General features: G+C 38.8%; 1 protein-coding gene across 7 annotated transcripts; it reads right to left on the reverse strand.

The window, feature by feature from the left end:
• Positions 1–295: 295 nt before the first annotated feature.
• atp2b3a (ATPase plasma membrane Ca2+ transporting 3a) lies at positions 296–23,649 on the reverse strand. Of its 7 annotated transcripts, XM_079467370.1 has the most exons (23): positions 23,161–23,643; positions 20,913–21,422; positions 16,847–17,044; positions 16,194–16,451; positions 15,607–15,732; positions 12,931–13,059; positions 12,412–12,477; positions 12,183–12,221; positions 11,858–12,022; positions 11,463–11,677; positions 10,690–10,932; positions 10,282–10,523; positions 9,906–10,140; positions 9,493–9,672; positions 9,238–9,325; positions 8,909–9,015; positions 8,329–8,520; positions 7,623–7,836; positions 7,262–7,473; positions 6,746–6,853; positions 6,343–6,525; positions 5,169–5,255; positions 303–1,541 (listed from the first exon to the last, which is right to left on the reverse strand). In XM_079467370.1, exons 2-23 carry the CDS (start codon positions 21,118–21,120, stop codon positions 1,134–1,136), a joined length of 3,903 nt encoding a protein of 1,300 aa, XP_079323496.1. In that variant the 5' UTR covers positions 21,121–21,422; positions 23,161–23,643; the 3' UTR covers positions 303–1,133. The 7 variants fall into 7 exon arrangements, with proteins under 7 accessions (XP_079323498.1, XP_079323499.1, XP_079323496.1 ...); XM_079467372.1 differs by lacking the exon at positions 5,169–5,255 and having other exon boundaries at positions 296–1,541; XM_079467371.1 differs by lacking the exon at positions 12,412–12,477 and having other exon boundaries at positions 23,161–23,616.
• Positions 23,650–24,591: the final 942 nt, after the last annotated feature.

Consider the following 24,591-nt stretch of genomic DNA (forward strand, 5'->3'; position numbering starts at 1 on the left):
TGGCTCCCAAATATTAAACAAATGATAAAATGATTGTAAAAAGTTCATGGCCATTCACATTATGAAGCCAAATGTTATTATGCTGATGTGCAAAAAAGAGCAATAAAACAAGCATTTTGCATTTGGAACCCAGTGTATAGTTGTGTCCTACTGTTTCCCCACTATTTTACGAAAGCTATTTTCTAATTTTCTTCACTTCTTTAATCTAACATCTACTTCAGAGACAGGAAGATAGCGGCGAGGGCAGCCCACACAAGACATTTACTGAAACGTGGAACTATTCCACTACTGTATTTAGCTGAATACATACGTTTATTGCACAATATTTTATCCAGTAAATGTATTCTGCAAAATCGTTTTGTCTGTTTGCTGCCATCTTGTAACTACCATACTGCTTCAATAACTCAAGAAAAAGGCATCTGCCAAATTGCCTTGATCTTTTTCAGAAAGATGTTCTCCAATGGTTCAAGTTTATTTTATTTATATGTTGCTGATATATGATCTTTAATTTCAGTTCCTTTTTTAATTGGACATACAGATCACACTCTAACACAGAAAACAGAGAAAGGGGCACGTGGAACCAATGAGAACATAGACACGGATTTTAACAACAGCAAACAAACAAATACACATACATACAGACTCACGTCATACATACAAACATACTTAGTTATATAAAGCTAAACGATGAAGTATCATAACTGGTGTATATTATTCATTGTAATTTGAGCAGAAATATAACCACTATAATAATTGGAACAATAATGTTATTAATTAAAGCTGAAAGGATTATCCCCTAATAAACATTTGTTTCCTTCCCGTTTTTACACTTTCATTAGGATCAGTCTTCAAAAACTTAAGTTGAGAGTCCACACCGATATCCAACGTTTCTTTGAGTGCAACATATGAGAACATAATTTCTCTTTCATGCGGAGTGGGATTGTCTTTGGGTCACACAAGATACTGCAAAATAACCACCGAAACATTTTAAAGCTGTGAATCTGATTCATAGTGATATAGGAACAAAGATTAGGTACAGACACATCCTAACCATTTCACTGCCAGTCCCCACTTAAGAGTCATCCACACTTGCCAGCATGGGCTGGCAGTCTCAACTTCATGAACTTTGAACTCTACAGGCATGTCTCCAAGCTGTGCAGAGGACTGGGAGGAACGTGCGGCACTCCATTGTCGTTTAAGCCTAGATAGACGTGGCTCTCTGCGGCATTGTTGTTGCAGTTGAGGGTAACAGGCAGACTCTGCTGTCTTAGCGGGCGTGACGGGTAACGGGATCGTGGGGGTCTCTGAGGCGCCTGGGGCTGCGTGTGAGGAGCTGGATGCCGGAGGGCCACATGCACGTGGTTGTGATTGGAACGCTCCGATGCGTCGTCCACATCCGTCTCGTCGATCAGGGGGATGTTGTGGACGGAGTCTGTGATGATGAATTCTGGGTGCTCCTGGAAGTCGTGAATGGAGTTGCGTGAGTCCTGTCGCTCGATGCCGTCGTAGAGGGAGCTACGGAAAGCTTTCACCACGCGGATCTATACATCAAGGGTGCAGGGTAGGAAATGTCAAAGGGAAGAAAATGGAGGGATCAAAAAGGACAAAGAGTTGGAGAAATGTTTAGTCCCTCTTTTGCATCACTTAGAACTGAAAGAACCGGTCGACGGCCTCAAGTGCAGTGGGCGTTTAGACAATTTAAAGATCTGAAGAATTCCACAGCCATTCTATAGACCTCTATAGAATGATGCCAAAACATAAACTTATAACTCCAAGTTGTAATTACAAGTAGTAAACACTATCAAGAAAACCCAAAGATTTTATTCAAGCTAGCACACGACAAAACACAAATAATTCCAATATTTTTGGAATATGGTCTGTCAAAGCAGCCTTAGCCCCCTGTCTGCCTTCCATTTAATACATGGATATAGCAAATTATATACACTGTTGACACAAATTATACCAATCTTATTTTGGTAGTTTTTTGATAATCATGATTTTCTTTTTTGAGATTTGAATATATACATGTATATACTTTAAAAGACCTATGCAAGTCTATTATGCCTTTTTTAAGAGTAGAAAGGTACGTCAAATTAGTGCGCATTAAAAAAACGAAATATAAGACTGTCTGATCGAAATTTCAATAACGGAATAACTTTCACTGTTGCCAGTTCAATACCAGGTGTTTCAAATATATTATACTCAAAGGAAAAAAATGCATGCCAACAAACAACAATAAACACCGAAACAGTGACAACAACAAAAAACAAATATTTGACGGCACACAACATGTGATACAAACGCACACAGAAAACAAAGTACACAGAAAACAGTAACATTATAGTGAGGTTTACACTGAACACAAATACACACAAATTAAAACATGCATATTCACATACGGTTGGTGTTGACAAACTCTGTAATACAGATTAAACAGTCTTCAAAAACAAATTGAATTAGTGACAGTAAGCATGATTTATTGTTCTGATATCATCAGTGACTGTTACATTTATATTTGTAAGCCTTATAAAGAGGAGAATCCACTTTCTATAACCCAATGAACAAAATAAAGACTAAAGTATATTTGATTATATCAGCGTTACAAGAGAACATGTGTAATCTTGATTGTTTTTGGAAAGGAAAAAACCTTAATGCCCTCAAAAGTATATGAACACATTAAATGGGATAATTCTCCCATGCAACCATGCACAATAATTCAACTTTGCTCTTCCCTTTCATGCATGGCATGCAAGTACATTCAATTAAAAAATTATGTAAAAACATTGATCAACTCGGCCCATATTCCATTTCTGTTATCCTTGTTATGGGATTAAACTGTTACCATGGTGGAAATGCATCTTCTCAAAAAGAAACTGTTGGGGTGTGTGAGTGACCATGCAGGCCGTGGAGTTTTTCTGCCCTCCGCATTGTACATGCATAGCCAAACCACGCCCTGAAATGACCACAAAGCATGTGACTGACAGAAGGAGGAGACACTTCACAACATGGACACAACAGTTCAAGCACTTTTGTAGCTTTGTTTTTCCAAAGAGCCATTTATTGTGGTCACTGCTGATTTTAAAGCTGTTTTCTTTGATACTGACATTGTAAACATCCGAGTATAAGGCCCAGAATTGTTTTAACGGAGTGTTTTATATTAAAGAGGAAAGAAAAATACAACAAAACAAATTTTGCAAATTGATGATGTATAATTCTCACGGAATTGGCTAATATTTTATAATTCAGGCACTGGATGGAAAAACAGAAAAGGGATTGTGTTTGAATGGCTCCGCTTCAAACACATCACATCAGAACTCCTCATGACAGACAGGAGGGAAGAGAAGGGGAAATGAAAGACAGACATTCTATAAATCAATAACACAAAGAAATCGTGACAATGTCTTTTGTTGTGACAAAGGCACAACAAAAGCTTTTGAGAAGCAACCCTCTCCTTTTCACCTGTAAAATACATTATTTTGCTATATTATTTGGTGAAACTATCCTTTCAAATTAAAAATGTACTGTACGTAAAGAACATCTAGCTGGATCTTCCCTGATCAGTTAAAAATTTGCAGCTAAAATACAGTGACACACAGTAGGACAAAATGCTACGAGACAAATGGAAACGAAGACAAACAAGAACATATATTTACAAAAAGTAAACTGGAAAGATGTACGTAGGAAAAGACTAAAGACCTGTTTAAGGAAAACAAGAAAAAGGAGGAAAAACTACAAGGTGAACTTGTACAGTACTTTCATTTTCCAAATATTATAAAAAAAATTAAATAAACTAAAGGAATAGTTTATCCATGTATGAAGGTTCTGTCATCGGCTACTCACCCTCATGTCGTTCCAATCCCATACACAGCACCAGAAAACAAGAATTTCAAGGAATCTTCCAACAGAACGATGCAAATAAAGGAAAATTTAGGGACCATAGCTCCAAAAGGACAAAAGAGCACCGCCAAACTACCATGCAGTATGACTTGTGTGTTGTATTTTAAAGTTAATGATTTAACAACGAAACTTTGATGCGCAAAACTTTTCGCTGCCGCCGTCGCAGAATTACAGGTATGGGACGACGTGAGAATGAGAAAATAATGACATTCATTTTTGGTAAACTATTCCTGTAGCAGTGAAGAGGAAGTGATGATAACACGGGGTTCCAGCTGGGCTAATGCTGCATAGTCTCTTTGAAAGGATTTGGAAAGACTACGACGCAGCTGTTTCTTTAGACCACCGAAAGATCCCTTTTGGCACCTGGAGGGCAATATTGATGTTATATTTGGTGCATTATCCTAATCAACAAATCACGGTCTGTGTGAAAACATATCAAGAAAACATGATCCACACTATATCATAGCAGCAGAAAAGTGAGATTATTAGTTATTCTAATGAGATTAAAAAGAGGTTAACACCGTAAAGAGAAGACACCTGTAAAAAGAGAGAGGACAATCTAAAGAAAATCGCACAAAAGACGGTTAAAGCTAAAAACATAGACATGGACAGGGCAGAAAAGTTAAAATCAAAACAACAATAGAAACCGAAATGGGCTTATACTCGCAAGTTTACAACAGTCTTTCAATTCACTTCGCTTTGTTTCGTTGTTCAAATGTTGTCAGTTTTCGTTTGAGCAATAGAAGAAAAATTTTCCGTCGTGAATGCATTTCAAATCATGTATGGCTCCTTTGACAAAAAGTCTAGTAGCCCTTAATGACGACTTCGATTTGAGGGCGAATTATCGACAGAAAAAACAAAGGGAGATTAAAAAAGGCAACGTGGAAGAGAAACCCAGCCCCATCACAGGCAGCAACCAGCCAGAAAAACACAGAGAAAGACTGAGAAAAATGATGAGGTAGCAATGAGGAAAGAAAAGAAGAAAGCCACAAACAAATAAGCAAAAACGCAAATGCATATGTACAGAGATGAAGCAGATGCTGATAATCTGCTCTCTCTCTCTCTCACACACACACACACAACATTCATCAGACCAGGCGCGTTTGAAGGCAGGCAACAATGCACTTGTATGCGTTCAGGTATAGGCGAGCCGTCTGAGTGCACGGGCTCTACGAGGTGCCGTTTACGGAACGTAAAGACTCACTCCCGGGGGCATTAGATGCATTGGCAGTGGAGAGAACTACGTGAGAAGGAGTAGAATTATTGGTTACGTCATGGAGTTGGCTGAGCACCGATGAGCGACGTCTCGCTGCGCCCTGAAACGAACCACTTCTCTTGAAGGTACTCACTACCTCCATCTGCAGGAGAGAGAGAGAAGGACATCATACAGAGAGACAAATGAGATTCGGGAATGAGCTGAGGTTTAGCACTGACAGGGGTGGGATCGGGCTCATCTTTAGGGGTAATGTGCCTGCCAACATACTGATGTTCCGGAGTGTTTCTTCAACTACATACATTTACATAGTTTCTTTAAAATGGAGAAATTTGTTAAATGAAGGTCACATAAAAATCACATGTCTTCAAGAGTCTTTCTTAGATTGTATTTTTTTGTTTAGGCCTTTTATATTTTCATAAGGAAAAACTGTTACAATAAATAATTCTTAAAACCAAGATGATCTAAAAAAAGATTCTGCACAAATATTAAAATAAAAAAACTCAATATCACTTATGAATGAGAATCAGTCTGCAATTAAAAATATTATTTAATTCTGTACATTTGCCTTGGGTTAATAAAATGGCAGACTTCTTTTCTTACTAAAATGTTTGAATTATTTTGATATTTTATTAAACTTTAATTTCCATTACGCCAATAAATAGAATACGTTGTGTTTGAAATGACCTTAGAAATCTCCTGTTGTGCATATACATTTTATCCAGTGATGGACGATGTTTAATTATATAAACTATTGAAAGTAAACTGTAAATTTACGCCCACAAGGCCAGAACTGTCCGTAGCTGAAGTAACACACTTCTAAATGAATGTCTATACAAACAGTGATAACATTTAATCATTCAAACACTGCAAAAATAGTTACCGAGCTGTGACATATTACACAAAGACGAAAAAATGATCAAACCGGAAGGAGTGATTCGAGCAGCAGAGATAATAAAGATGATGTGAGAAATAAAAACAACGTAGTTAATATTTACAAACATCCGAAAACCCGTTAAATAACAATATTTTATTAATTTATAAAAACAGGTGAAAAGAAAATTCATAGCACGAAAAGTTCAAAATGAAAGCGAAACAGCTGCAGTGAACTGTGGCGCAGAAGGCACCTGGTAAATCTTAAGGCAATGCGTGTCTATGCAGGAACGCCTGTCAGAAACAACATAAAAGCAACATTAAAATAGACACAAACGGACAGAGAGGTGGAACATCACCTGAGTCTGAATTCGGTTAAGTCCTCTGAACCAGAGAATCTGTCCTCGCCTCAGCTCTCTCTCCGCGTAATCTATCTCCTCCTCATCCTCAGCGAGATCTTCATCCATGATGTCGTCTGGAGCCCGCCCGTGACCTGCTTCTCTTAGACACTTCAGCTGATGTGTTGGTACTGATGAAATGACCTAGACGAGAAAAACGACCAAATAAACGTAACCACACTGCAAGCCATTTGAATGCATTTGACATAATACCAATTGCTAATGAATTTTTTATTAAAATGTGTATATGTTATGTCTCATATATTGTTCATTTATATCACATGCCCGGCTGTCTACAGCTAGACATCGGCCACTGATAAAGCAAATAAATACAAAGAGGCGTAGAGGTATATTGTGCATTTACCTGCCCCCATAGCAGCTCTCCCATGCCCACAAAAAGACACCAAAGCCACTGCTCCACATTCAAGGGGGAACAGCTGAAAGGTTTTCCTCCAAACTGAACAATCACGATCTACAACCCAAACAGATGCAGTGAGATACTGTAACGCCTGCAAGAAGGTTCAAGAGTCATCTGGGCGTGTTGTCATTAAAGGTACAGTTCACCCAAAAATGGAGAATCTTAGTAACCAAACGACACTGGACCCCATTGACCTCATTGTATGAACACTTAATCACTTTTTTTGAGACATTTCTCAAAATATATTTTTGGTGTTTCACAGAAGAGTCATATACAGGTTATGACCAACATGAAAGTGAATAAATGATGACAGAATTTAGTTGAACTATTCCAAGTAGAAGCAAAATAGATGTAAATGTAGCATTTCACAAGGACAACTACGGTTTCAGACTAAGACACAAAATCATTAAGTTTATTAAGAAATCCGGCTTTGAATATCTGTCATCCGTAAACCTTTCACACCTGTATTGCAAAGGTCCCCAGCACGATTGAACAAAAGATGGGATTTGAGAAGATTCCGTCAAACACGTTCCTCTCTCCGTGGATCTTCCGGGCATTGATCTCATTGAAGAGCTGCATCAGGACGAAGGTGTTGAAGATGATGGTGTAATGTTCAGAGGGAGGAGAGTGAAGCGGACTGTTACGGCCGCTGTCGATGTCAAAGATCTTCTCACCTGAGCACATTGGCAGAAATAGGTATTTTAAGACGCACTTATTTGTCACATTAGTACCACTTCCATTTTCTCCATTATGTTGCCATTATTTGCATCATATTAAATACGCTATCCACTGCACTGACTTTTGACCGCTCAAAGGAACGGACCTACGAAAAGCAGGGTGAAGATGATGATGAGCTGGTACACGGCGTGTCCAAGGATGTTCTTCATCATGGTTCTGGATATGAGAGGATTGTTTCGACCATAGGGCTTTCTCAGCAGCAGGGCTTCGGTGGGTGGCTCTGTCGCGAGAGCCAAGGAAGCGAACGTGTCCATGATGAGATTGACCCATAGCATTTGCACGGCCTTCAGGGGAGAATCCTGCGCACACAGATGAAAGCAAAAATATGACTGATTGATTTTCTGAATGGCATGCTTAACAATACCTGATAAAATATAGTTAAACTACATTATTTATTTAGTTTAACTATAAATTTATCCTACACCCACAGAAAAAATTTAGACTACTCAATTTTCATTTAATCAGCATTTCTAGATTCATTCCTGTGTCTGTTAAATTTCAACAGCAACGTGAATGATAGCAATAGCAACGTGAATGACTGACAACATGACAAGACACATGAAAACTGTGATAAAATGCAGGTTACCTCATAAAAAATAATGTATAAATAAAGCTACATATTACTGTTGTATTGCTTAAAAAGTGAAAATGGACTTGCTTTCTTTGTAGTATTTAAGGTCTAAAAACTTACAGAGCATCTATTCTGTTATTTCGACCTGTTTCTCCAGTTTTCATTTATAGTAAGTGATCTATAAGTGTCTTATCTATAAGTGTCTGTGGTGTTGATGTACCTGTGTGATACAGGCACCAGTGAAGGCTACAATGACAGCCACCACATTAACAGTGAGTTGAAACTGCAGGAACTTGGAGATGCTGTCGTACACATTTCGCCCCCACATCACAGCCTTCACTATACTGGAGAAGTTATCGTCCGTCAGGATGATGTCAGAGGCCTCCTTGGCCACATCTGTACCAGCGATGCCCTACGCCAACAAAAAAATATTTTATATGTATCCTTATATGCATCTATAAGGAATACAATTTATCAAATATTTCATGCGTCTATAACACACAAACCAAGTGCATTCCTCAGCCTCTGGAAGTTGTTCATTGCAGCAAAATACACAATCAATAATAAAGTTCACTGAAATCCATCATGAAACGTATAGTGGTTTCCCTGAAGCTAAGTCCCTGTAGTGGTCAATATATTATTTATATGATCAACTCATACTAAATTATTTTTAATGTTGAATGCATGAATTTGAAGCTACTATAATCCTAGTCTCAGTGTGAGTTGGGTTATCATGACTTTTAGTCTAACAGAACTTTAAAATGGTTAGCGCTAGTTTTGGATAATCTTGATCTTCTTACCATTGCGAAGCCCACATCAGCTTTTTTGAGAGCTGGTCCATCGTTTGTGCCGTCGCCTGTGACCGCGACCACCTGCCTCTGTTCTACAACAGTGCTGTCTATAATACCTATACACACAAAGACAGAACAAATACAAAACACTGATCAAATCACCATCCAGAACCAGGAAAACCTTTAGTATCTTCGGTAAATGAGGACAAAATTAACTAATCTTCATACCAGATCCACTCTATTTGATTATGAAAAAGCTCAATTAGAACAACAACAAACAGGACCATTTCATCTCCATAGGAACAACGATGAACAGTACTTTGTGAGGAGACACTCACCTTTGACCAGCGTGTGTTTGTCTGTAGGGGACGATCGAGCGAGAACTCTGAGCTTGGGCCAAATTTTGTCAATGCGCTCCTGCTCGATCTGTAAGAAAAATTAAAGAGAAACTAGTATGAATTTAACTATATTGCTTGTTTTATTTTTTGTTTAGCCACAAACCTTAAGAACTTAAGTATAGATGTTAGTTGTCTTAGAAAACAAACACGACAAAACAAATGACACGTCGTCCTATTAAAACTCTTCAAGCATACCTCTCCTTTCTCATTCCTGATTCGCCTGTTAAATTCCTTCCCATCTATACACAGGAAGTCGTCGCCCGGATGAATGATGCCACACTTGGCAGCGATGGCCCGTGCTGTGTTGATGTTGTCGCCGGTAACCATACGTACAGTGATGCCCGCTCGCTGGCATTTCCTGATGGCTTCCGGGACCTGATTGGAATACAACCTGCAGTTTCTAGCACTAATATAATTTACATTACAGGATTTTGGACATTTTACGATGAAGCACTCACTGGAACAAACTGCATAGCGATGAATATCCTGTCAGAGAAGCTTTATTACCTAAACCTCATTACATTATCGTTGCTACTATATGCAAAAATTAAAGACAGAAAAGAACTGACACATTCACATCCAAGACTCCTGTGCTCCTGTCAATATACCTCAGGTCGAACCGGGTCTTCGATGCCAACCACTGTGATGCAGGTGAGGTCAGAGACAATATCGGCCTCATTTTCCCAGTCTGGCATCGGGTCAGCAGGAAGATCCCGGTAAGCGACGCAGATCGTACGGAGGCCGTCACACGCCATTTGCTCAATCACTTTCTTCACCATCTCATCTTTGTCTCGCGGCCTAAAAGCGCGTGCCTCTCCATCACGGGACAGAATGAACGAGCATCTGACGTGAAGAGGGAACCATTTACTTCCTTTTTACAATTCATGTTTTTACAACCACGTTTCAGAAGTTTGCCAGATGCTTATTCTGAGGTGATCTTCCTATAGTCGTCACATAAAAAACAACATTACACACTCAACATACCTTTTAAGCAAGATCTCTGACGCTCCTTTGCTGTATAAGCGGAAGCTTCCGTCCGGCATCTGAATGACGGTGCTCATGGACTTTCTGACAGAATTGAAGGTGTAGACTTTATAGAGCCTCTCCTCAGGGATCTGCTCCCTCACTGCTTGGTAGTCTTGCTTCAGATCCCGCACGAGTCCCAGCAGAGAACATTCGGTCTTATTACCCACCTGTTTGGGAAGACCGCCTTCCTTATCTGCAGCCTGGGGCAAGAGGTAAACAGAGTTTAACAAATATTCTCATACATATAGTCTAAAGGGTAAAAATCGTCAAGGACGCGTGTAGTTCCGGCTCCAAACTTTGACAGGATCAAATGAAATCTCTATCTGAGCAGGTACTGTGGAGTACTTCTTAAAAAAATCCTCTCACCATGATCTTGGAGGTGTAAGCGCAGTTCACAGCGATCGCACTGGAGATGAGCTCCAGTGTCCTGGGGTTAATCTGGCCTGGTGTTGGGATGTCATAGAAGTGTTGGTCCCCTACATAAATCTGCACCACCGTCATCCGGTTAGTGGTGAGGGTCCCTGTTTTATCCGAGCAGATAGCTGTAGCATTACCCATCGTCTCACAGGCATCCAAGTGACGCACCAGGTTGTTGTCCTTCATCATTTTCTGTAGAAAGCCATTGACAGGAGTGATGGGAAGAAACAAGCCTTCTTTTACGTTTTCTGAAACTAAACGTTTACATGTTCTTAAGAAAATGTGAGTGTTGCTTGTCATCGTGGCTGAGAATGCAATTGCCACAATGGCAGGGTTTCCCTGGGTGGTTGCCAAGGCATTGCTATGTTGGTTTAAGTAGTTGTTAGCTCGTTGCTATAGTGTTTTAGGTGGGTGTTAGAGGATTGCTATGCAGTTCTTTTAGAGGGTATGGACGTGTCGCCATTATGCCAGAGCTCGTCTCATGAGGCGGCAAATCATTCAGCAAAATGACTGCTTACAATATCAGGAAAAGCTATGCAGTTGCTAAAGTGTTTCAACCGGTTGATAGAGCGTTGCTATGCAGTTGAAAAAGTGTTCCAAGCGGATTTTGGAGCGTTGCTATGCAGTTGTTGAAGTGTTCTTAGTGGTTGTTAGACCGTTGCTATAAAGTTGCTCAAGTGTGCAATTGTTCTTACTGCGTTGTTAGGGTGTTTCTGACTTACCTTTACAGAATAGGCCAGTGATATGGTGACTGCCAGCGGCAAACCCTCTGGCACAGCCACGACCAGAACCGTCACTCCTATTATGAAGAACTTCATAAAATACTGCACATATATCGGTGTGCACTCCGTCAGCCACACTTGTCCCTGAATCACGAACGTCTCGATCACAAAGTACAGCATCAGGATAATCACAGTGATGGCGGACATCACCAGACCTGCAGTGCATTGGGGACATTGTCACATTGATATATACAACTGTGCTTCTAAAACAAAGTGCACCCCACAATGCTAAGGTGTTTTGGATTGTTACCAGAGTGCTTTTAAAACGGTAAATCCTAACCCAATAATAATGCCAAATCCAGAAGATTTGGATCTGCTAGACTTATTAACCGTACCTGCTTTTCCGATTTGCACCGCCAGCTTGGTGAGTTTTCCCTGAAGAACTGATTTTTCCCTCTTGGCCCCACTAGCTTTCTTCTTCTCTTTCTCCTCCACTTCCCCACCTTCTGCACTCTTCAGAGGCTGCATCTCCATGGCAACAGCCTCTTCCTGTTTCTTGGCTGTGATGGACAATGGAATTATGGGTAATTCGAATACATTTTTAGAAAAGCTTGAATACAGGATGATTTAAGGAGTATGCTTATATTTTATTAACACAGCCTTATAATTTCAAGTGAACATGACCATAAAAAATGCCAACACTTTTCTAAATCAAGTCACCTTTATTTTGATTGTTCTCCAAGGTCCCATCTTGTTTACCTGTTTAATGTAATAGAGACATTTAAAGTAAGCAAAAATTATTTGTCAGATCACACAGATCAGTGCGGCCGACATGTGAAAACAAGTGCATGGGAAAGAAAACATGGCAGGATTAATATTCGACAGATATGGGCTATTAAAAGCAGGATGTTGGTTTAGGAGTCATCTCTCTACTGTGTATGTCACCTACCATTAATGATGTTGTGTTCTTTGACTTCGACACTGTGGAACTGCATGGATGAATTACTATTGACCTCTAATAGAATTGTTGGAAAACAGAGGACAGGACAAGAATGAAAATGGAATGTAAAATCTAAGACATAAAATAAAACCAGGCTAAACAAAACAATGACAAAATTAACTCAAATGAGTGAGTACAATTTTTCACTGCATGGAAATGGAAAATTGCGTAAGAGTCAGACTCTTGTAATAAAACTTCTATTTATTTTCTTCATTAAGCAATTTGTTTATAATGATAACAATTTATAAATAATCCAGAAGAGATAAAGCAACTGATGAGAGAGAGGTCACTGTTGCTATGGAAACAACGGAAACAGCAACCATTGAAGCATTAGGTAATAAACTCTTCCACTTTCACCATAATTTAAGCTTTGTTATCATTTACAATGCTTCAGGGGATGAGGCATCCATTTTCTTTTATATGGTCTTCCTGAATTTGTTAAAGTGAAATTCAAGAAAGGTTCCAAACCTTTCTTGCAGTCTTTCTTCTCTTCCTCAATATCACCAGCGCCCAGCAGGGTAAAGATGATCCCGGTTTGAGAGTTAACACCGACCGCTGTCACCACCATCTTCCCTGAACCCTCCATCACATGAGTGCCTGAAGATCAACGGACACACAGGAAACTCTCAACTTTAAACATGTTTACACCGTCTTTATTAAGATGTTTCTTCCCCATAAATAATAGACCAACTATACCCAAGCAGAAATATTTGTACAGCAGATCATCTTTAATAGTATTGAGAATAGCACCAAATGAGTCAAGAGCAATTAGTTTAAAAGCATTATAAAGCCTTTATATTCATACCTAAAGAAAAATGGTATTTGTACATTTAAGGAACGTGAGATTTGCATTAAGATAACAACTGTGAATGAATGCAGATTAACGTTTGAGGCGAACAACAAACAAAAGGCTGACTTTCTGCATTACTGTGAACCAAAAGTATCATTCAGGTAGCTTCATGCAATACAATACTTGTACAAACAAGTGTAAGTGATTGCTTGTTAAGCTCACAGAAGTGCTTTGGGATGAAGCACGGATCAAAATGAAGACTGAAGTCCATCTTCCCAGACATTTCCTGTTTTAACATGTAATCCAATTAAACTGAGCCAGATTGCCTTTTAGCTGGTTCTCTGACTGCATTCATGGCTCTAATCTGCATTTTTGTCTTGTTTTCCAGTTAGAAAAAAATCTAAACCTCCTTTGAACTCATGGGCATCGGAACCATTATATCTGTGTGGAACAGGACCCATCCACTTTTTAAGACCAAGGATATTAGACCTCCCTACTGCCCCTAACCTTACCATATACTTTATTATTAAACAAAAAAATTCAAATAGTTTCTTTATTTTGTTGAAAATAAATGCCTTTAGGATTTGACATGTGATGTGAGAATGGAGAAGAGCGAATTTGGCAAAAGGCAGATTCGCAACTTGCGTCAATAGCTTCAGAACTAGTTATCACGCCTCTTTCGCACTACACCACTGTCATTTTTAGACTTTTAAACACAATATTTTACATTTTTCCCATGATTAAACTTAAATTAACTTCAGCAATAAATTTACTATAGCAAAAATTTACAAGACTTTTTGCTCGGCCTAATGGAAAAAACTGATAAATGAACGATGTATATGCATGTCAATTAAACAGAACGGACGTAGGGCAACGGCCACCCTAAACCATGGAGAAGTCACTAAAATAACTCGTTCAGATAAAAATGAAATACTTTAAATAAGAAATCTGTCACTATGTAAACCATTTCAACCCATTTATTCGCCAAAAAAAGACCTCTACTTTTAGACATACACCAAAATCTATCATCACAACATTTTTTTATTTCATAAACAGTGGTTTCTAAAAAGCTAAGACTATTGAAATCTGTTTTTTTCTGCATTTACATCTGAACATGACATTGTAGGATTTCAAAACCTTAAAAATTGGCACTATTCACAGCCCTGTAATAAAATACCAACAAATAAAACAAATCTGGTTTCATTACTCGCTGTTAAATATCAATACAGTACTGGAAGTTCATTCTAATCATGTCTAAATGCAAGTAATATCTCTGTGACCGAGCAAAGAAACAGATGCTGGTAAACTTTGATCATCAGGAAGAAGAAGCAGTTCTCAGGGGAGACTAACACAAATCTGACCGTTTCTGCAGGAAGCAAATCAGATAAACCTGTTTATCAGACCTCAGGAACACTCTCTCATTTAACCAGTCAATGAGATTTAACCCAAGCTCTGTAGAGCCTTAATCTTAAAGAACTTGCAGAAACCAAGAGCTGTTTCCATCGGCTAAAGACCAAATTGGGTTTGTTCATGTCAAACATTTCTAGACTAAACCATTCTTTTGTCTCTTTCTCAACACCGTTTTCTTGTCTCTTCTCTAGTTGCCATAAGTGACCAAATACATGACCAACAGTTTATTGCTATACATATGAAAATAACCATAGACTAGGGTTTGCAAACTAGTCGACTAGTCAACATTATTGCTCGGACGCGACATTTAAAGCTTGATGTTGACTAGTCGCAGGTCCTGTGACTTTTGTTATACTGTACCTTTAAGAAGAGGGGGACTGTTCTAATAGACCTGCGCGCTGGACGAATGTCATTTCCACCAGCTCTAGCGGGATTCTGTCACGCTCCCGGCAATAATATGTTATCTTATTTTAGTTCAGTTGTTGTTACTCTTGTGCAATAGAGTCCCGACATTCTCCTGCAGGCCTCACACACTAGTGTCTTACTGCCCTCACCCATCAAATCTTGTTGCAAAACATTACCTAGCTCTTATTTTATTCATTAATGACATCAACGACTATTCAACGTTGCCGTTACTTTTATCACATAAAAAATCTGCGGTGTTTCAACCCCTACTATAGACCACCTTAAGGTAAGAGTCCACCTGGTGCAACCTGGGACAAGAACTCAAAGAAACAATATGGCCCTGTTGGTTTGAACTTGCAATCTTTTGGTTTGCAATATTTTAAGCTACACCAACCGACTGTTTGGATTTCAACTGAATTTTTAACAGATAGCTATAGTCGCTATAACATACCAAAACATTCATCACGAGTCACGACACATGCGGCCAACCAATTCCAACACGTGTGTTCACTAATATAATCTTCACTTTTGCTCCCTACCTGACAGCAGCATGGGATCCTTGTCAACGGATTTGCGTACGTGATCAGACTCTCCGGTGAGCGAGCTCTCATCGATCTTGAGGTCGTTTCCCTGGATGAGAACACCATCCGCAGGCAGGAGGTCACCTACAAGACCCCAGAGTGACAGCAACAGATCAATAATATCTCATTAGCCTTTGAGTGTTACTTCCTCAAAGCCGAAGTAAAGCTATACAGTGTCAGTACATATACATCAGAACATTACATACACATCATATATTTTTGTAACCATCTTGGTTACCATCTTAAAGGGATGGTTCACCCAAATTATTTTTTGGTTGATTATTCACAATCATACACCAATACATTCATGTGTTCCACAGAAGAAAGAGACATACACTAGTTTTAAATGACATGAGGTTAAATAAAATATGACTACATTTGTACTCTCTCTTTAAATTACTATGCTAATAATTTAGCTATTTAAATGATAAGTTATAATCATCATTATTAAATTGTATGAGTCCTATATTATAAAAACATCTCATTTTTATTTTATAATTGCAATAGGAGGAGAGGTTGAGTAGCCGGTTGTGAACTCCACTAACCATACTTGATCTGGGCAACGTCACCCACCACCATCTCGGCCACAGGGATCTGGATGACGGTGCCATTCCGCACCACAGCGAATCGCTGCTCCTGCTCAATGCGGCTCTGCAGTCCACGGAATTGCTTCTCTTTACTCCAGTCATTAAAAGCAGTCACCAGTACCACGCAGAGGACCGAGAGCAGGATAGCTGCACCCTCGATCCAACCCGCCTCCGCCTCACCCTCGTCCTCCGCACCTGTGTTCACATTACCACACACTGCCGAGAGAGAGAGCGGTAAAAAAATATGTGGGAGGACAATGAGTTCAGAGTATCTACTTTAACATCTCTTGATATCTCTCTCTGTATATTCTTCTATCTATCCATTCATCCCTCCATCAACCTTTCTCTCCATTCTGTCTTCCATATTTAGTTTCAAATCTAATGTACTTTTTAGGCATGATTGTTTTAGTGGTCAACTGATATGTTTTGTTTATGGCCAATGCCTTTAGAGAGCGGGATGGCAAATGGTGAGTATGATGCAAATATTAAATGAATGTACTGTATATCAATATGAATTGTAATGCCCAAAAATTACATTGTTAACTTAGAATAAAAATCTGTCTCTTCATTTTAATAGACATTTCAAAGAGAAATCTAGATTTTTCACTTACTTTCACTGTCGCCCCCTGGTGGCTGGTAAAAGGACAGTCCGAGGGAAATGATGGCCGCTATTTCCAGGATTATGAGGGTAACATCCTGCAAAGCCTCCCAAACGAGCTGAAGGAAGGTCTTGGCCTTCTTGGGGGGGATGAAGTTCTGCCCGAACACCTGCCAGCGTTTCTCCAGGTCCGCAGGGTTGTCCGACAGTCCTTTGGGAAAGCAGAAGATGGTCAAAGTCATTGTTGATTGCGAAATTCTTTTTTATAATAATGTATGGCAGGGCTAGACAACTACCTGGCCCGCCTTAACATTTCAAACAAGTGGAGAGGTCTTGAAACGCCACATCTTTGAAAGTACAAACGCTGCTACAATCAATTCAAAATGCTGCGTCTCATAACAAGCAATATGATGGATCTCGCAAAGAGACTTAAAGTCCCAGTGAAACTTAAAATTACAATGCCTATTTTTTCATGAAATATTGCATCGTTAATTATAAATAGTTTATCAATGTAGGTAATGCAATTTAAAAAAATTTAGTACCCCTCATAATCTTTAGTTCAAATCTGAAAATGCGCATCCTTCCTGTAATGACTATCCATCTTAAATGACGTATGTTTATGGGATGAATTTCGACTCAAAATGATTAACAAATGCAAGCACAGTCATCCGTGGCACGCACTAGCCTGCCATCTAGTGGTAGTTCTTATTTTCTGCACGGTTGCGCATGGGTCTGCAGTTGCGTGTGTGTGGATTGTCCAATGCAAAACCGCGTAAAGAAAGTCTCAAAATTCAAATGAACCGAACGGGATGTATGAACGCGCGTCACAGGATCCACAAATGCTCAACTTCTCATATGCGCAAAATCAATATACATGAACACAAAATAAAACATTACGATCACAATTCTGCCTCTATTTGTACAAATAGCTTCGTGTTTATTCAAATCTAAATTTCACAGAATCAAATCATAAGGCATTTGTTTGTAAATCGTAAAATACAAATGAAACGTGTATCACGTTCACGGGTGACTGTGCGTGCATTTCTTAATAATTTTGAGTCGAAATTCATCCCATACATGTTAGACGGCTTGGGCGGAGCATCTGTTAACTCCTCCCCTTCAACTGTCAGTCTGCTGCCAGTTCCATTTCAAAATGCAATGGCATACATCAAATCGCAGAGAAACACGAGAGCCACGCCCAAAATGTTTCTTATTAGAACTTATATTTCACTCGGAAATTCTTCAAAATACAGAAGGGAAAACAATCGCAACTTCCGTTTCACAGAGACTTTAATGTTATTTACAAAGTTCTTATCGGCAATCAACAGGCAGTCAGTTTCCAGAGGCACTCGGTTTGCACACGCAATAGGTCGTGTTCCAAAATGCATCTTGTGCACTAGAAAGTAACTGCAGGAAGGGTACACAACGTGAACGGTTGTCTCAGATAAGGGAAAACAGTGTTGTTTTTAATATTGCATTCATTATGTATGATTTAAATGGCTATATTTATGAAAAACAGATTTCCATCTCCCTCCAGAACTTGCACTTTAAAGGATCTGCCCTTCTTAGTGCGCGAGGCAAATGAAAGCGATTGGTATACCCCCGAAGATGCGATAATAGGGTCCAGTTTCTTGCACAGATCATTTGATTCGCTTTATAAGACTCCAGTTTAATGTCTCAAGGGGAAGGTATTACTTTTATGCTGAATGTGTTAGCGTTTTTTTACTTTTATTGATTTGACTTGTAAATTTCATAAATATCTTATTGAAAAACAATGCCACCCACATCTTATATATACACTCACTGGGGGTGAGTAAATTAGCAGCAATTTTGGGTAAACTAACACATTTAGGAATATAAAATACAATTAAAAAGACATAGGCTATCCCTTTAAATGAAAATGCACAAATGATACAATGTTTGTGTGCATGTTTAAAGATATGACCTATAAGTAACAGCAACAAAAACAGTATAAAACGGATAAAATGCAATAAATACAAAATAACAGAAGAAGTTATGATATGGTGAAAAAAATACTTTTGTAATCTGTCCCCTGATGTACGGTGTGCACTATGCAGCCTGAAGCTTCATTACGTAAGCCCCTTGAAGGCAAGTCATATCACTCCTCGGCTAAAGGAGTCACATATTTTCAGTCATATCTGAAACCTCTATGATCAGACTCCTGGTGCTACACATCCTTAACTACTAATTAAAATTGACATTCCTGGATGTTTTATGAGTCATCAAGCAAATCTGTTGGCACAGGAAACCAATGGCTGACCGCTTAGTGTGAAAGGAAGGGAGGAGACAGAACATGAGAACGCAGAGCACAGATGGTTAAGTCAGTGTGTTTCGGATGCACTACGGGGTGTGATTTTTGGCAGCAAGACCCACGCAGACTGTCTCACTCTGCATCCTCGCCCTTCTATCCGTTCACTCAGAGGTCTTTTGTCAGAGGCCAACAGTTTTGTATTTAAGTTGAAAATATAAAATGGTACAAATATTTTGTGTCAAGTACTGAGTTTTCTAAAACAACACTCGAAAGGTAAAACCAAGTTTTAATGTTCACAAATTGGTTGAAACTCCTACATCACAACTGTCACTCGTGTTCAAAATAGATTGACTTGAAATTATCAAGATTTTTTAAAGGGTCAAAAAATAGAAAGGGAAACCTCTGTCTACAACTATGCTTTTAATATATAATACAATAATGTTTAAAGGAATAGTTCACCCTTAAATATGCAATTCTGTCATTATTCACTTACCCTGTATGACTTTCTTCTGCAGAATACAAAAGAAGATATTTAGAAAAATTTTGGTAACCAAAAAACTTTGGTCCCCATTTACTTCCACTGGTTTTGTGTCCATACAGGGGAAGTCAATGGGGACCAACGGTTTTTGGGTATCAAGACTCTTTTGACAGACTGTGCTTTGCAGAATAAAAGAAAATCACAAATGTTCAAAATGACAACAGGGATAGTAAATTTCATTTTGAAATTTTGAAACAATGTAAAATGCATGAACCGATGTGGATAAAACAAAAATATACTATAGTTTTTTGCAGCCTATTGAAAGTTAAACTTAGGTACTGTTCCATAGAACTATATATAGCTAGTTCCTTTAACTAAGAACAGTAAATTCACATTGGACTAGAAAACATTTTCAAGTTGTTTGACCAAATCAGCTCTTTAACACCTTTCAATTGCATTGATTCATGAGTTCATGATTTCCATTCAGGGCACCTTATTCACAAGTAAATTAGATGAGTGGATTATTAAATTGAAATAATTACAAATAGATGATTAAATTGAGCAAAGGCTTCTTTCTATATAATACCACAATTGAAAGACTACTGCAGCACATCTAGTTTTTCTTTGATCCTTTCATCTTTCCATCCATGGCCCTAAGGTTCTACTTTTGTCTCCCTGTCGTGCCTTCCGAAGAGGCGATTTTCAAAGAGCAGCATTAAAGAGGAAGAGAAAGCCTTACAATAAACTTCAAGTACGGTAACCTCGATGCAGTTTACAAATAACGATGCAGTCAGACCACATGACATGGCCTGAAAGCAAGCAGTGAGAACAAAATGAGAATCAATGCGATTACCAGAGCGAAAAGTAGAATCATCTACCCAGAATAGCCACGGCAATAAAAGATTCATTGAATAGCTAAACACTAATCTTAACTAAATCTAACCACTAAAATCTTGTGATTTCCTGTTGCCAGTGCATTTATTGAGCTTGGTTCAAATTGTATCTAAGAACATTTAATTTATTATGAATAACCTGAATTAACATCACAATAGTCGTTTAATAAATTAACTTTATCCCAGATATATAAACGCTGCAAAAGGTTTGATATGCATAACAAATTCATAATGTTAAGAAAATGTAACCTTATCGTCGCTTTATTTTAATCGATTAAAGATTTGTAAAGCATTTTCTACATCCCAAGAGACCTCTGTTTAATGTTTAACTAAGAATGATTCAATGAACATTAATGCAGATCAAAATTCTTACAAACTGAATTAAATGTAACTAAAATGATGACATGACCACATATCTAAACCAAAGCCAACTCACCATCTGCAGGTGACGTCTTGAGTCTGTGACAGAGGCTTTCTGTATCTGTGTAGGTCTCCTGGATCTTCTGCAATGCCTCTGTTCCCCTGAGCTCCATCAGTGAGCACAACTCATTTACCGTTACCCCAAAATCCCCCTCATGGCCTCCTCTATCCATCCCGGGCTTCGTAGGGTGGAAATCCACTGTGCTGTTGCCTAGATCCCCCATAATGTGTGTCGGTTGTGGAAGACTCTGAGCTCTTTAGCTAATGTTATGAGATGAATAACTGGGAAAATATTTTCTAATTTCTCTTTCTAAAATACCCCGTGCCTAGTTCCTCCATAAGGTTTAAGGTTTTTTATTATATGGTGCTGTAATTGGGATTCCCCTGAAAGACTAGCCCATAAATAATAAGTCAATAAATGAAGCGGTCACCATTATCCCAATCCATCTCTATATAGAATGGTTAATGTTACTGGTTGGGAAACACACGGGATCTAGTGACACAGGAATAGCTTTGGTAGAAAAACCTGAAAAATAAAAAAAGAGCAATGTTAAAACTCCAAGATACTTCAAAAGGTAAAGCATAAAGCAATGCATTAAAAGACAACATTGAAAATGAACCATATATTTCAAGAATTAGGCTTATACAAATTAATTAGTATAAAAACAGAAAATGACAACCAACTGGACATTCATTTCAAACAGCATCGCAATCACGTTATTTAACGTTTTTAATTTGGGGAAAATGGTTCTCAAAACTACTGCAAACTTGCACTTTCGGACCAGCAACCTTGAAATGACAGATATATAGCAACAACTTCCCTCCACGCGTGACAACCAGCCCCAGTCTCCCCTACTTAGAAATGCAACTGTTTACTTTCTTATATTTTACAATAAACGCGTTTCAAAGAACGTACAGCGCTTAATCATTTCAAAAAGTCTTACTATAAAATGTTAAGGCGGCATTTTGCTCACCCAGGTGTCACAGGTGTAGGTAGTTTGTGGGAAATAAGTAGCCAAGTGTTTTTTACACGCCTACTGCGCTTCACAGCGTTACATAATTTTCCTAAGCAACCCGAGTACAATCACTTCTTAACTGAAACGCTTTGAAATACCCTCTTTTGATCGCGCAAAAGCTATCCATTCCTCTCCCTTGAGCATATACTTTCATTGACCCCCCTCCCAACGCAGAATATGTCTTTATTCGAGACAGGGAACGGCCTGCGCATGCGCTCACAAACACTTGCCCAATCCCACTGCAGAACAGATTTACGAAGGCAACTCTCAGCCGCCAGGCCTGGCGATTTTTGGATGACATTACAACCCGTTTGAGTGCCTCCATTTCACTAACGTGACACCAACTTTAGATTTATGAGAATTTCAACCCTTCATCTGTGTTCGCTCTTTACCATTATTTATTCTAGGACAAAGAAAAGATCCGTCATGGCGTGCTCCATTAACGTGCGCTTATTTAAAGATGATGGATGCCCTTTCCGAGTAACCTTCAGGAATCATATGTTCACCTTGGTCCACCGTGCAGCTGGTCTCACAGTTCATAACAGTGTCTGTATCATTTTTGCTTTGAATTTTCCGTTTAATCACAGAGAAGGTGATGGGAAGGTGAAAGAAATGTACATTACATGCATCCGGTGGGGATTAAAGTACACAGACCGACCGGGCAGAAAGGTTACGTCAAATCCAGCACCTGTTTTTCGATCTACCTTAAACTACCGATAGAATATCCTTCTCTTTGCGTTTATGTTCATTTGCACGTTTAATTTAAAAATACATTTAAAATATATTACTTACATTTAAGTTTATAGCGCAACTTTGTCAATATTTTAACGCACGATACGCTACACGTATAATTAAAGCATTTAAAGTGCAAGATAATGGAATTGCCTATCAAATCATTACGGATTCTGCCTTGTCGTTGTTATTATTTTTCATAACTGTAACGAAACAATTGTTCAACAGGAATACCCGTATAAGATATAAAAGCTTATAGGTAAATCATATCAGCGTGTGCGTGGTGCGCTATTTTTGTTGACATTATATAAATGATAATATTTTTATATAATTCTTTACCTTATTATAAGATTAATGCACTTTAATTAAACATCAAAGGACATTGGACAGCAACAAATAAACAAACTAATACAAAACACCCATGGCAACACAAAGCATGAATTATTCTTCCTCAAAAGCAATTAATAGAGTACCTGTGAACGTACATCTGTGAACAAATAGGCTATATTCACTTACCTCGCAGGCCATGCTCCAAGGACATTCGACTTTGAGTCGATAAAAAAGCTGAAAACACGAAATGACGTCCAGCGATATATCCTGAAACCATAACCATCATGGAGAGCACAAAATGAAAGTCACATCATTTGACCTTTACGCTATTCCAAATGCAGATGATGCGCAATGGTGCAGAATGGAGATAAAATAAAAGGAACAGGAGCCAGCAGACGGTAGTAACGACTTCATTTTATGCGGAAGAAAATCTGAATGATGTAGATGCGATTGTACCATGTCCGGATTAACTATTCGGTTCTAAATCCGCGTGTTGTGCGATCGGGAACGTAAAGAAGGGTAGTTTTGGTCACATCGTTGCTGTTATTTTTGGTGCTGATTGATAGAGTGGGTACGAGCCCCTGATGGGTGAGGAGAGATGTAGGCTCTACATGTTGATGATGCCCGTTTGACGCGCATCTCGCGGTGATGGCAACAGCATCAGCATCCGAGCGCGGGAGGACGAAAGATTGGGGGAGGGGCTGATGAATACAGTCGAGCTCCGGGCCTCTCGCTTCACTCACTCCCTCCTCAATCCCTCCCTATTCCCGGCAGAGAATGTCTGCTTTGGCGTAGGCTTGTAGCTTAATAAATAAAAGTCAGCATCTCTCCATTAGGAGACGATGTCCGCATGATAATTAGAACCTGCGCAATTGGAGGGTTATGGCTGAATATTAACATATCTAATATCATATTTATGAGCCCGCCATCGCTATTGGAAGGATATTAAGCTACTTTAATAACATGAGCTCGACCTTAGTCATACTAGCTACAGTTTGTCATTTCTGTTGAATAATCTTTTGGATAATAGTTTTGATGAAATGATTGTTGCCATTTTGTTGTAGACTTTTAAAAGGTTTAACTGTATGACTGGATAACCGCACGTAGGAAGAAATCGTATACATGCTGCTGATGATGTTGTTAAAGAGACTGTAAGTAGGTAGGCCTACAATAGAGAAACTATACCTGCAGATTCCAAATACCGATGCCCACATAGACTGGTCATATCATTGAATAGTTTATTAAATTAAGTTAGCAAATAATTAACAGTGACCTGCTTTAACTTTTATGCCGTATAATGCACTTTTCTGCACTGCTCCCCTGAATTCAAGGACGGACACGCCCCCTGGTGGAGTAGAATATAATATCTTCACGAGATCTGACTTCATAAGAATACATGTATTTTTATAAGAGGAGTCATGTATTTGTTTCGTAGACACATCTAGAAAGATGGAATGTTGAAATAACCAACTTTTAAGCAGGAATATACAATAACTCTGCTAAAGGGGTAAAAATGTGTCATGCCAAATAGGATCATACTTGATAAATTGTAAGGTAGGGGCTTGTTAGATTCTAACAGAATTCGATAGATTTGATCAGGAAATTTGAATTGGCTCC

Source organism: Barbatula barbatula (assembly GCF_947034865.1).
Source record: "Barbatula barbatula genome assembly, chromosome: 11".
Taxonomy (NCBI): domain Eukaryota; kingdom Metazoa; phylum Chordata; class Actinopteri; order Cypriniformes; family Nemacheilidae; genus Barbatula; species Barbatula barbatula.

Coding starts and splice junctions, on each gene's coding strand:
- atp2b3a (XM_079467370.1), bottom strand. CDS start 21,120: ATGGGGGATCTAGGCAACAGCACAGTGGATTTCCACCCTACGAAGCCC. Junction 17,045..20,912: donor CAAGACGTCACCTGCAGATG/GTGAGTTGGCTT, acceptor GCTTTCCCAAAG/GACTGTCGGACAACCCTGCG. Junction 13,060..15,606: donor GGATCCCATGCTGCTGTCAG/GTAGGGAGCAAA, acceptor GTTGATCTTCAG/GCACTCATGTGATGGAGGGT.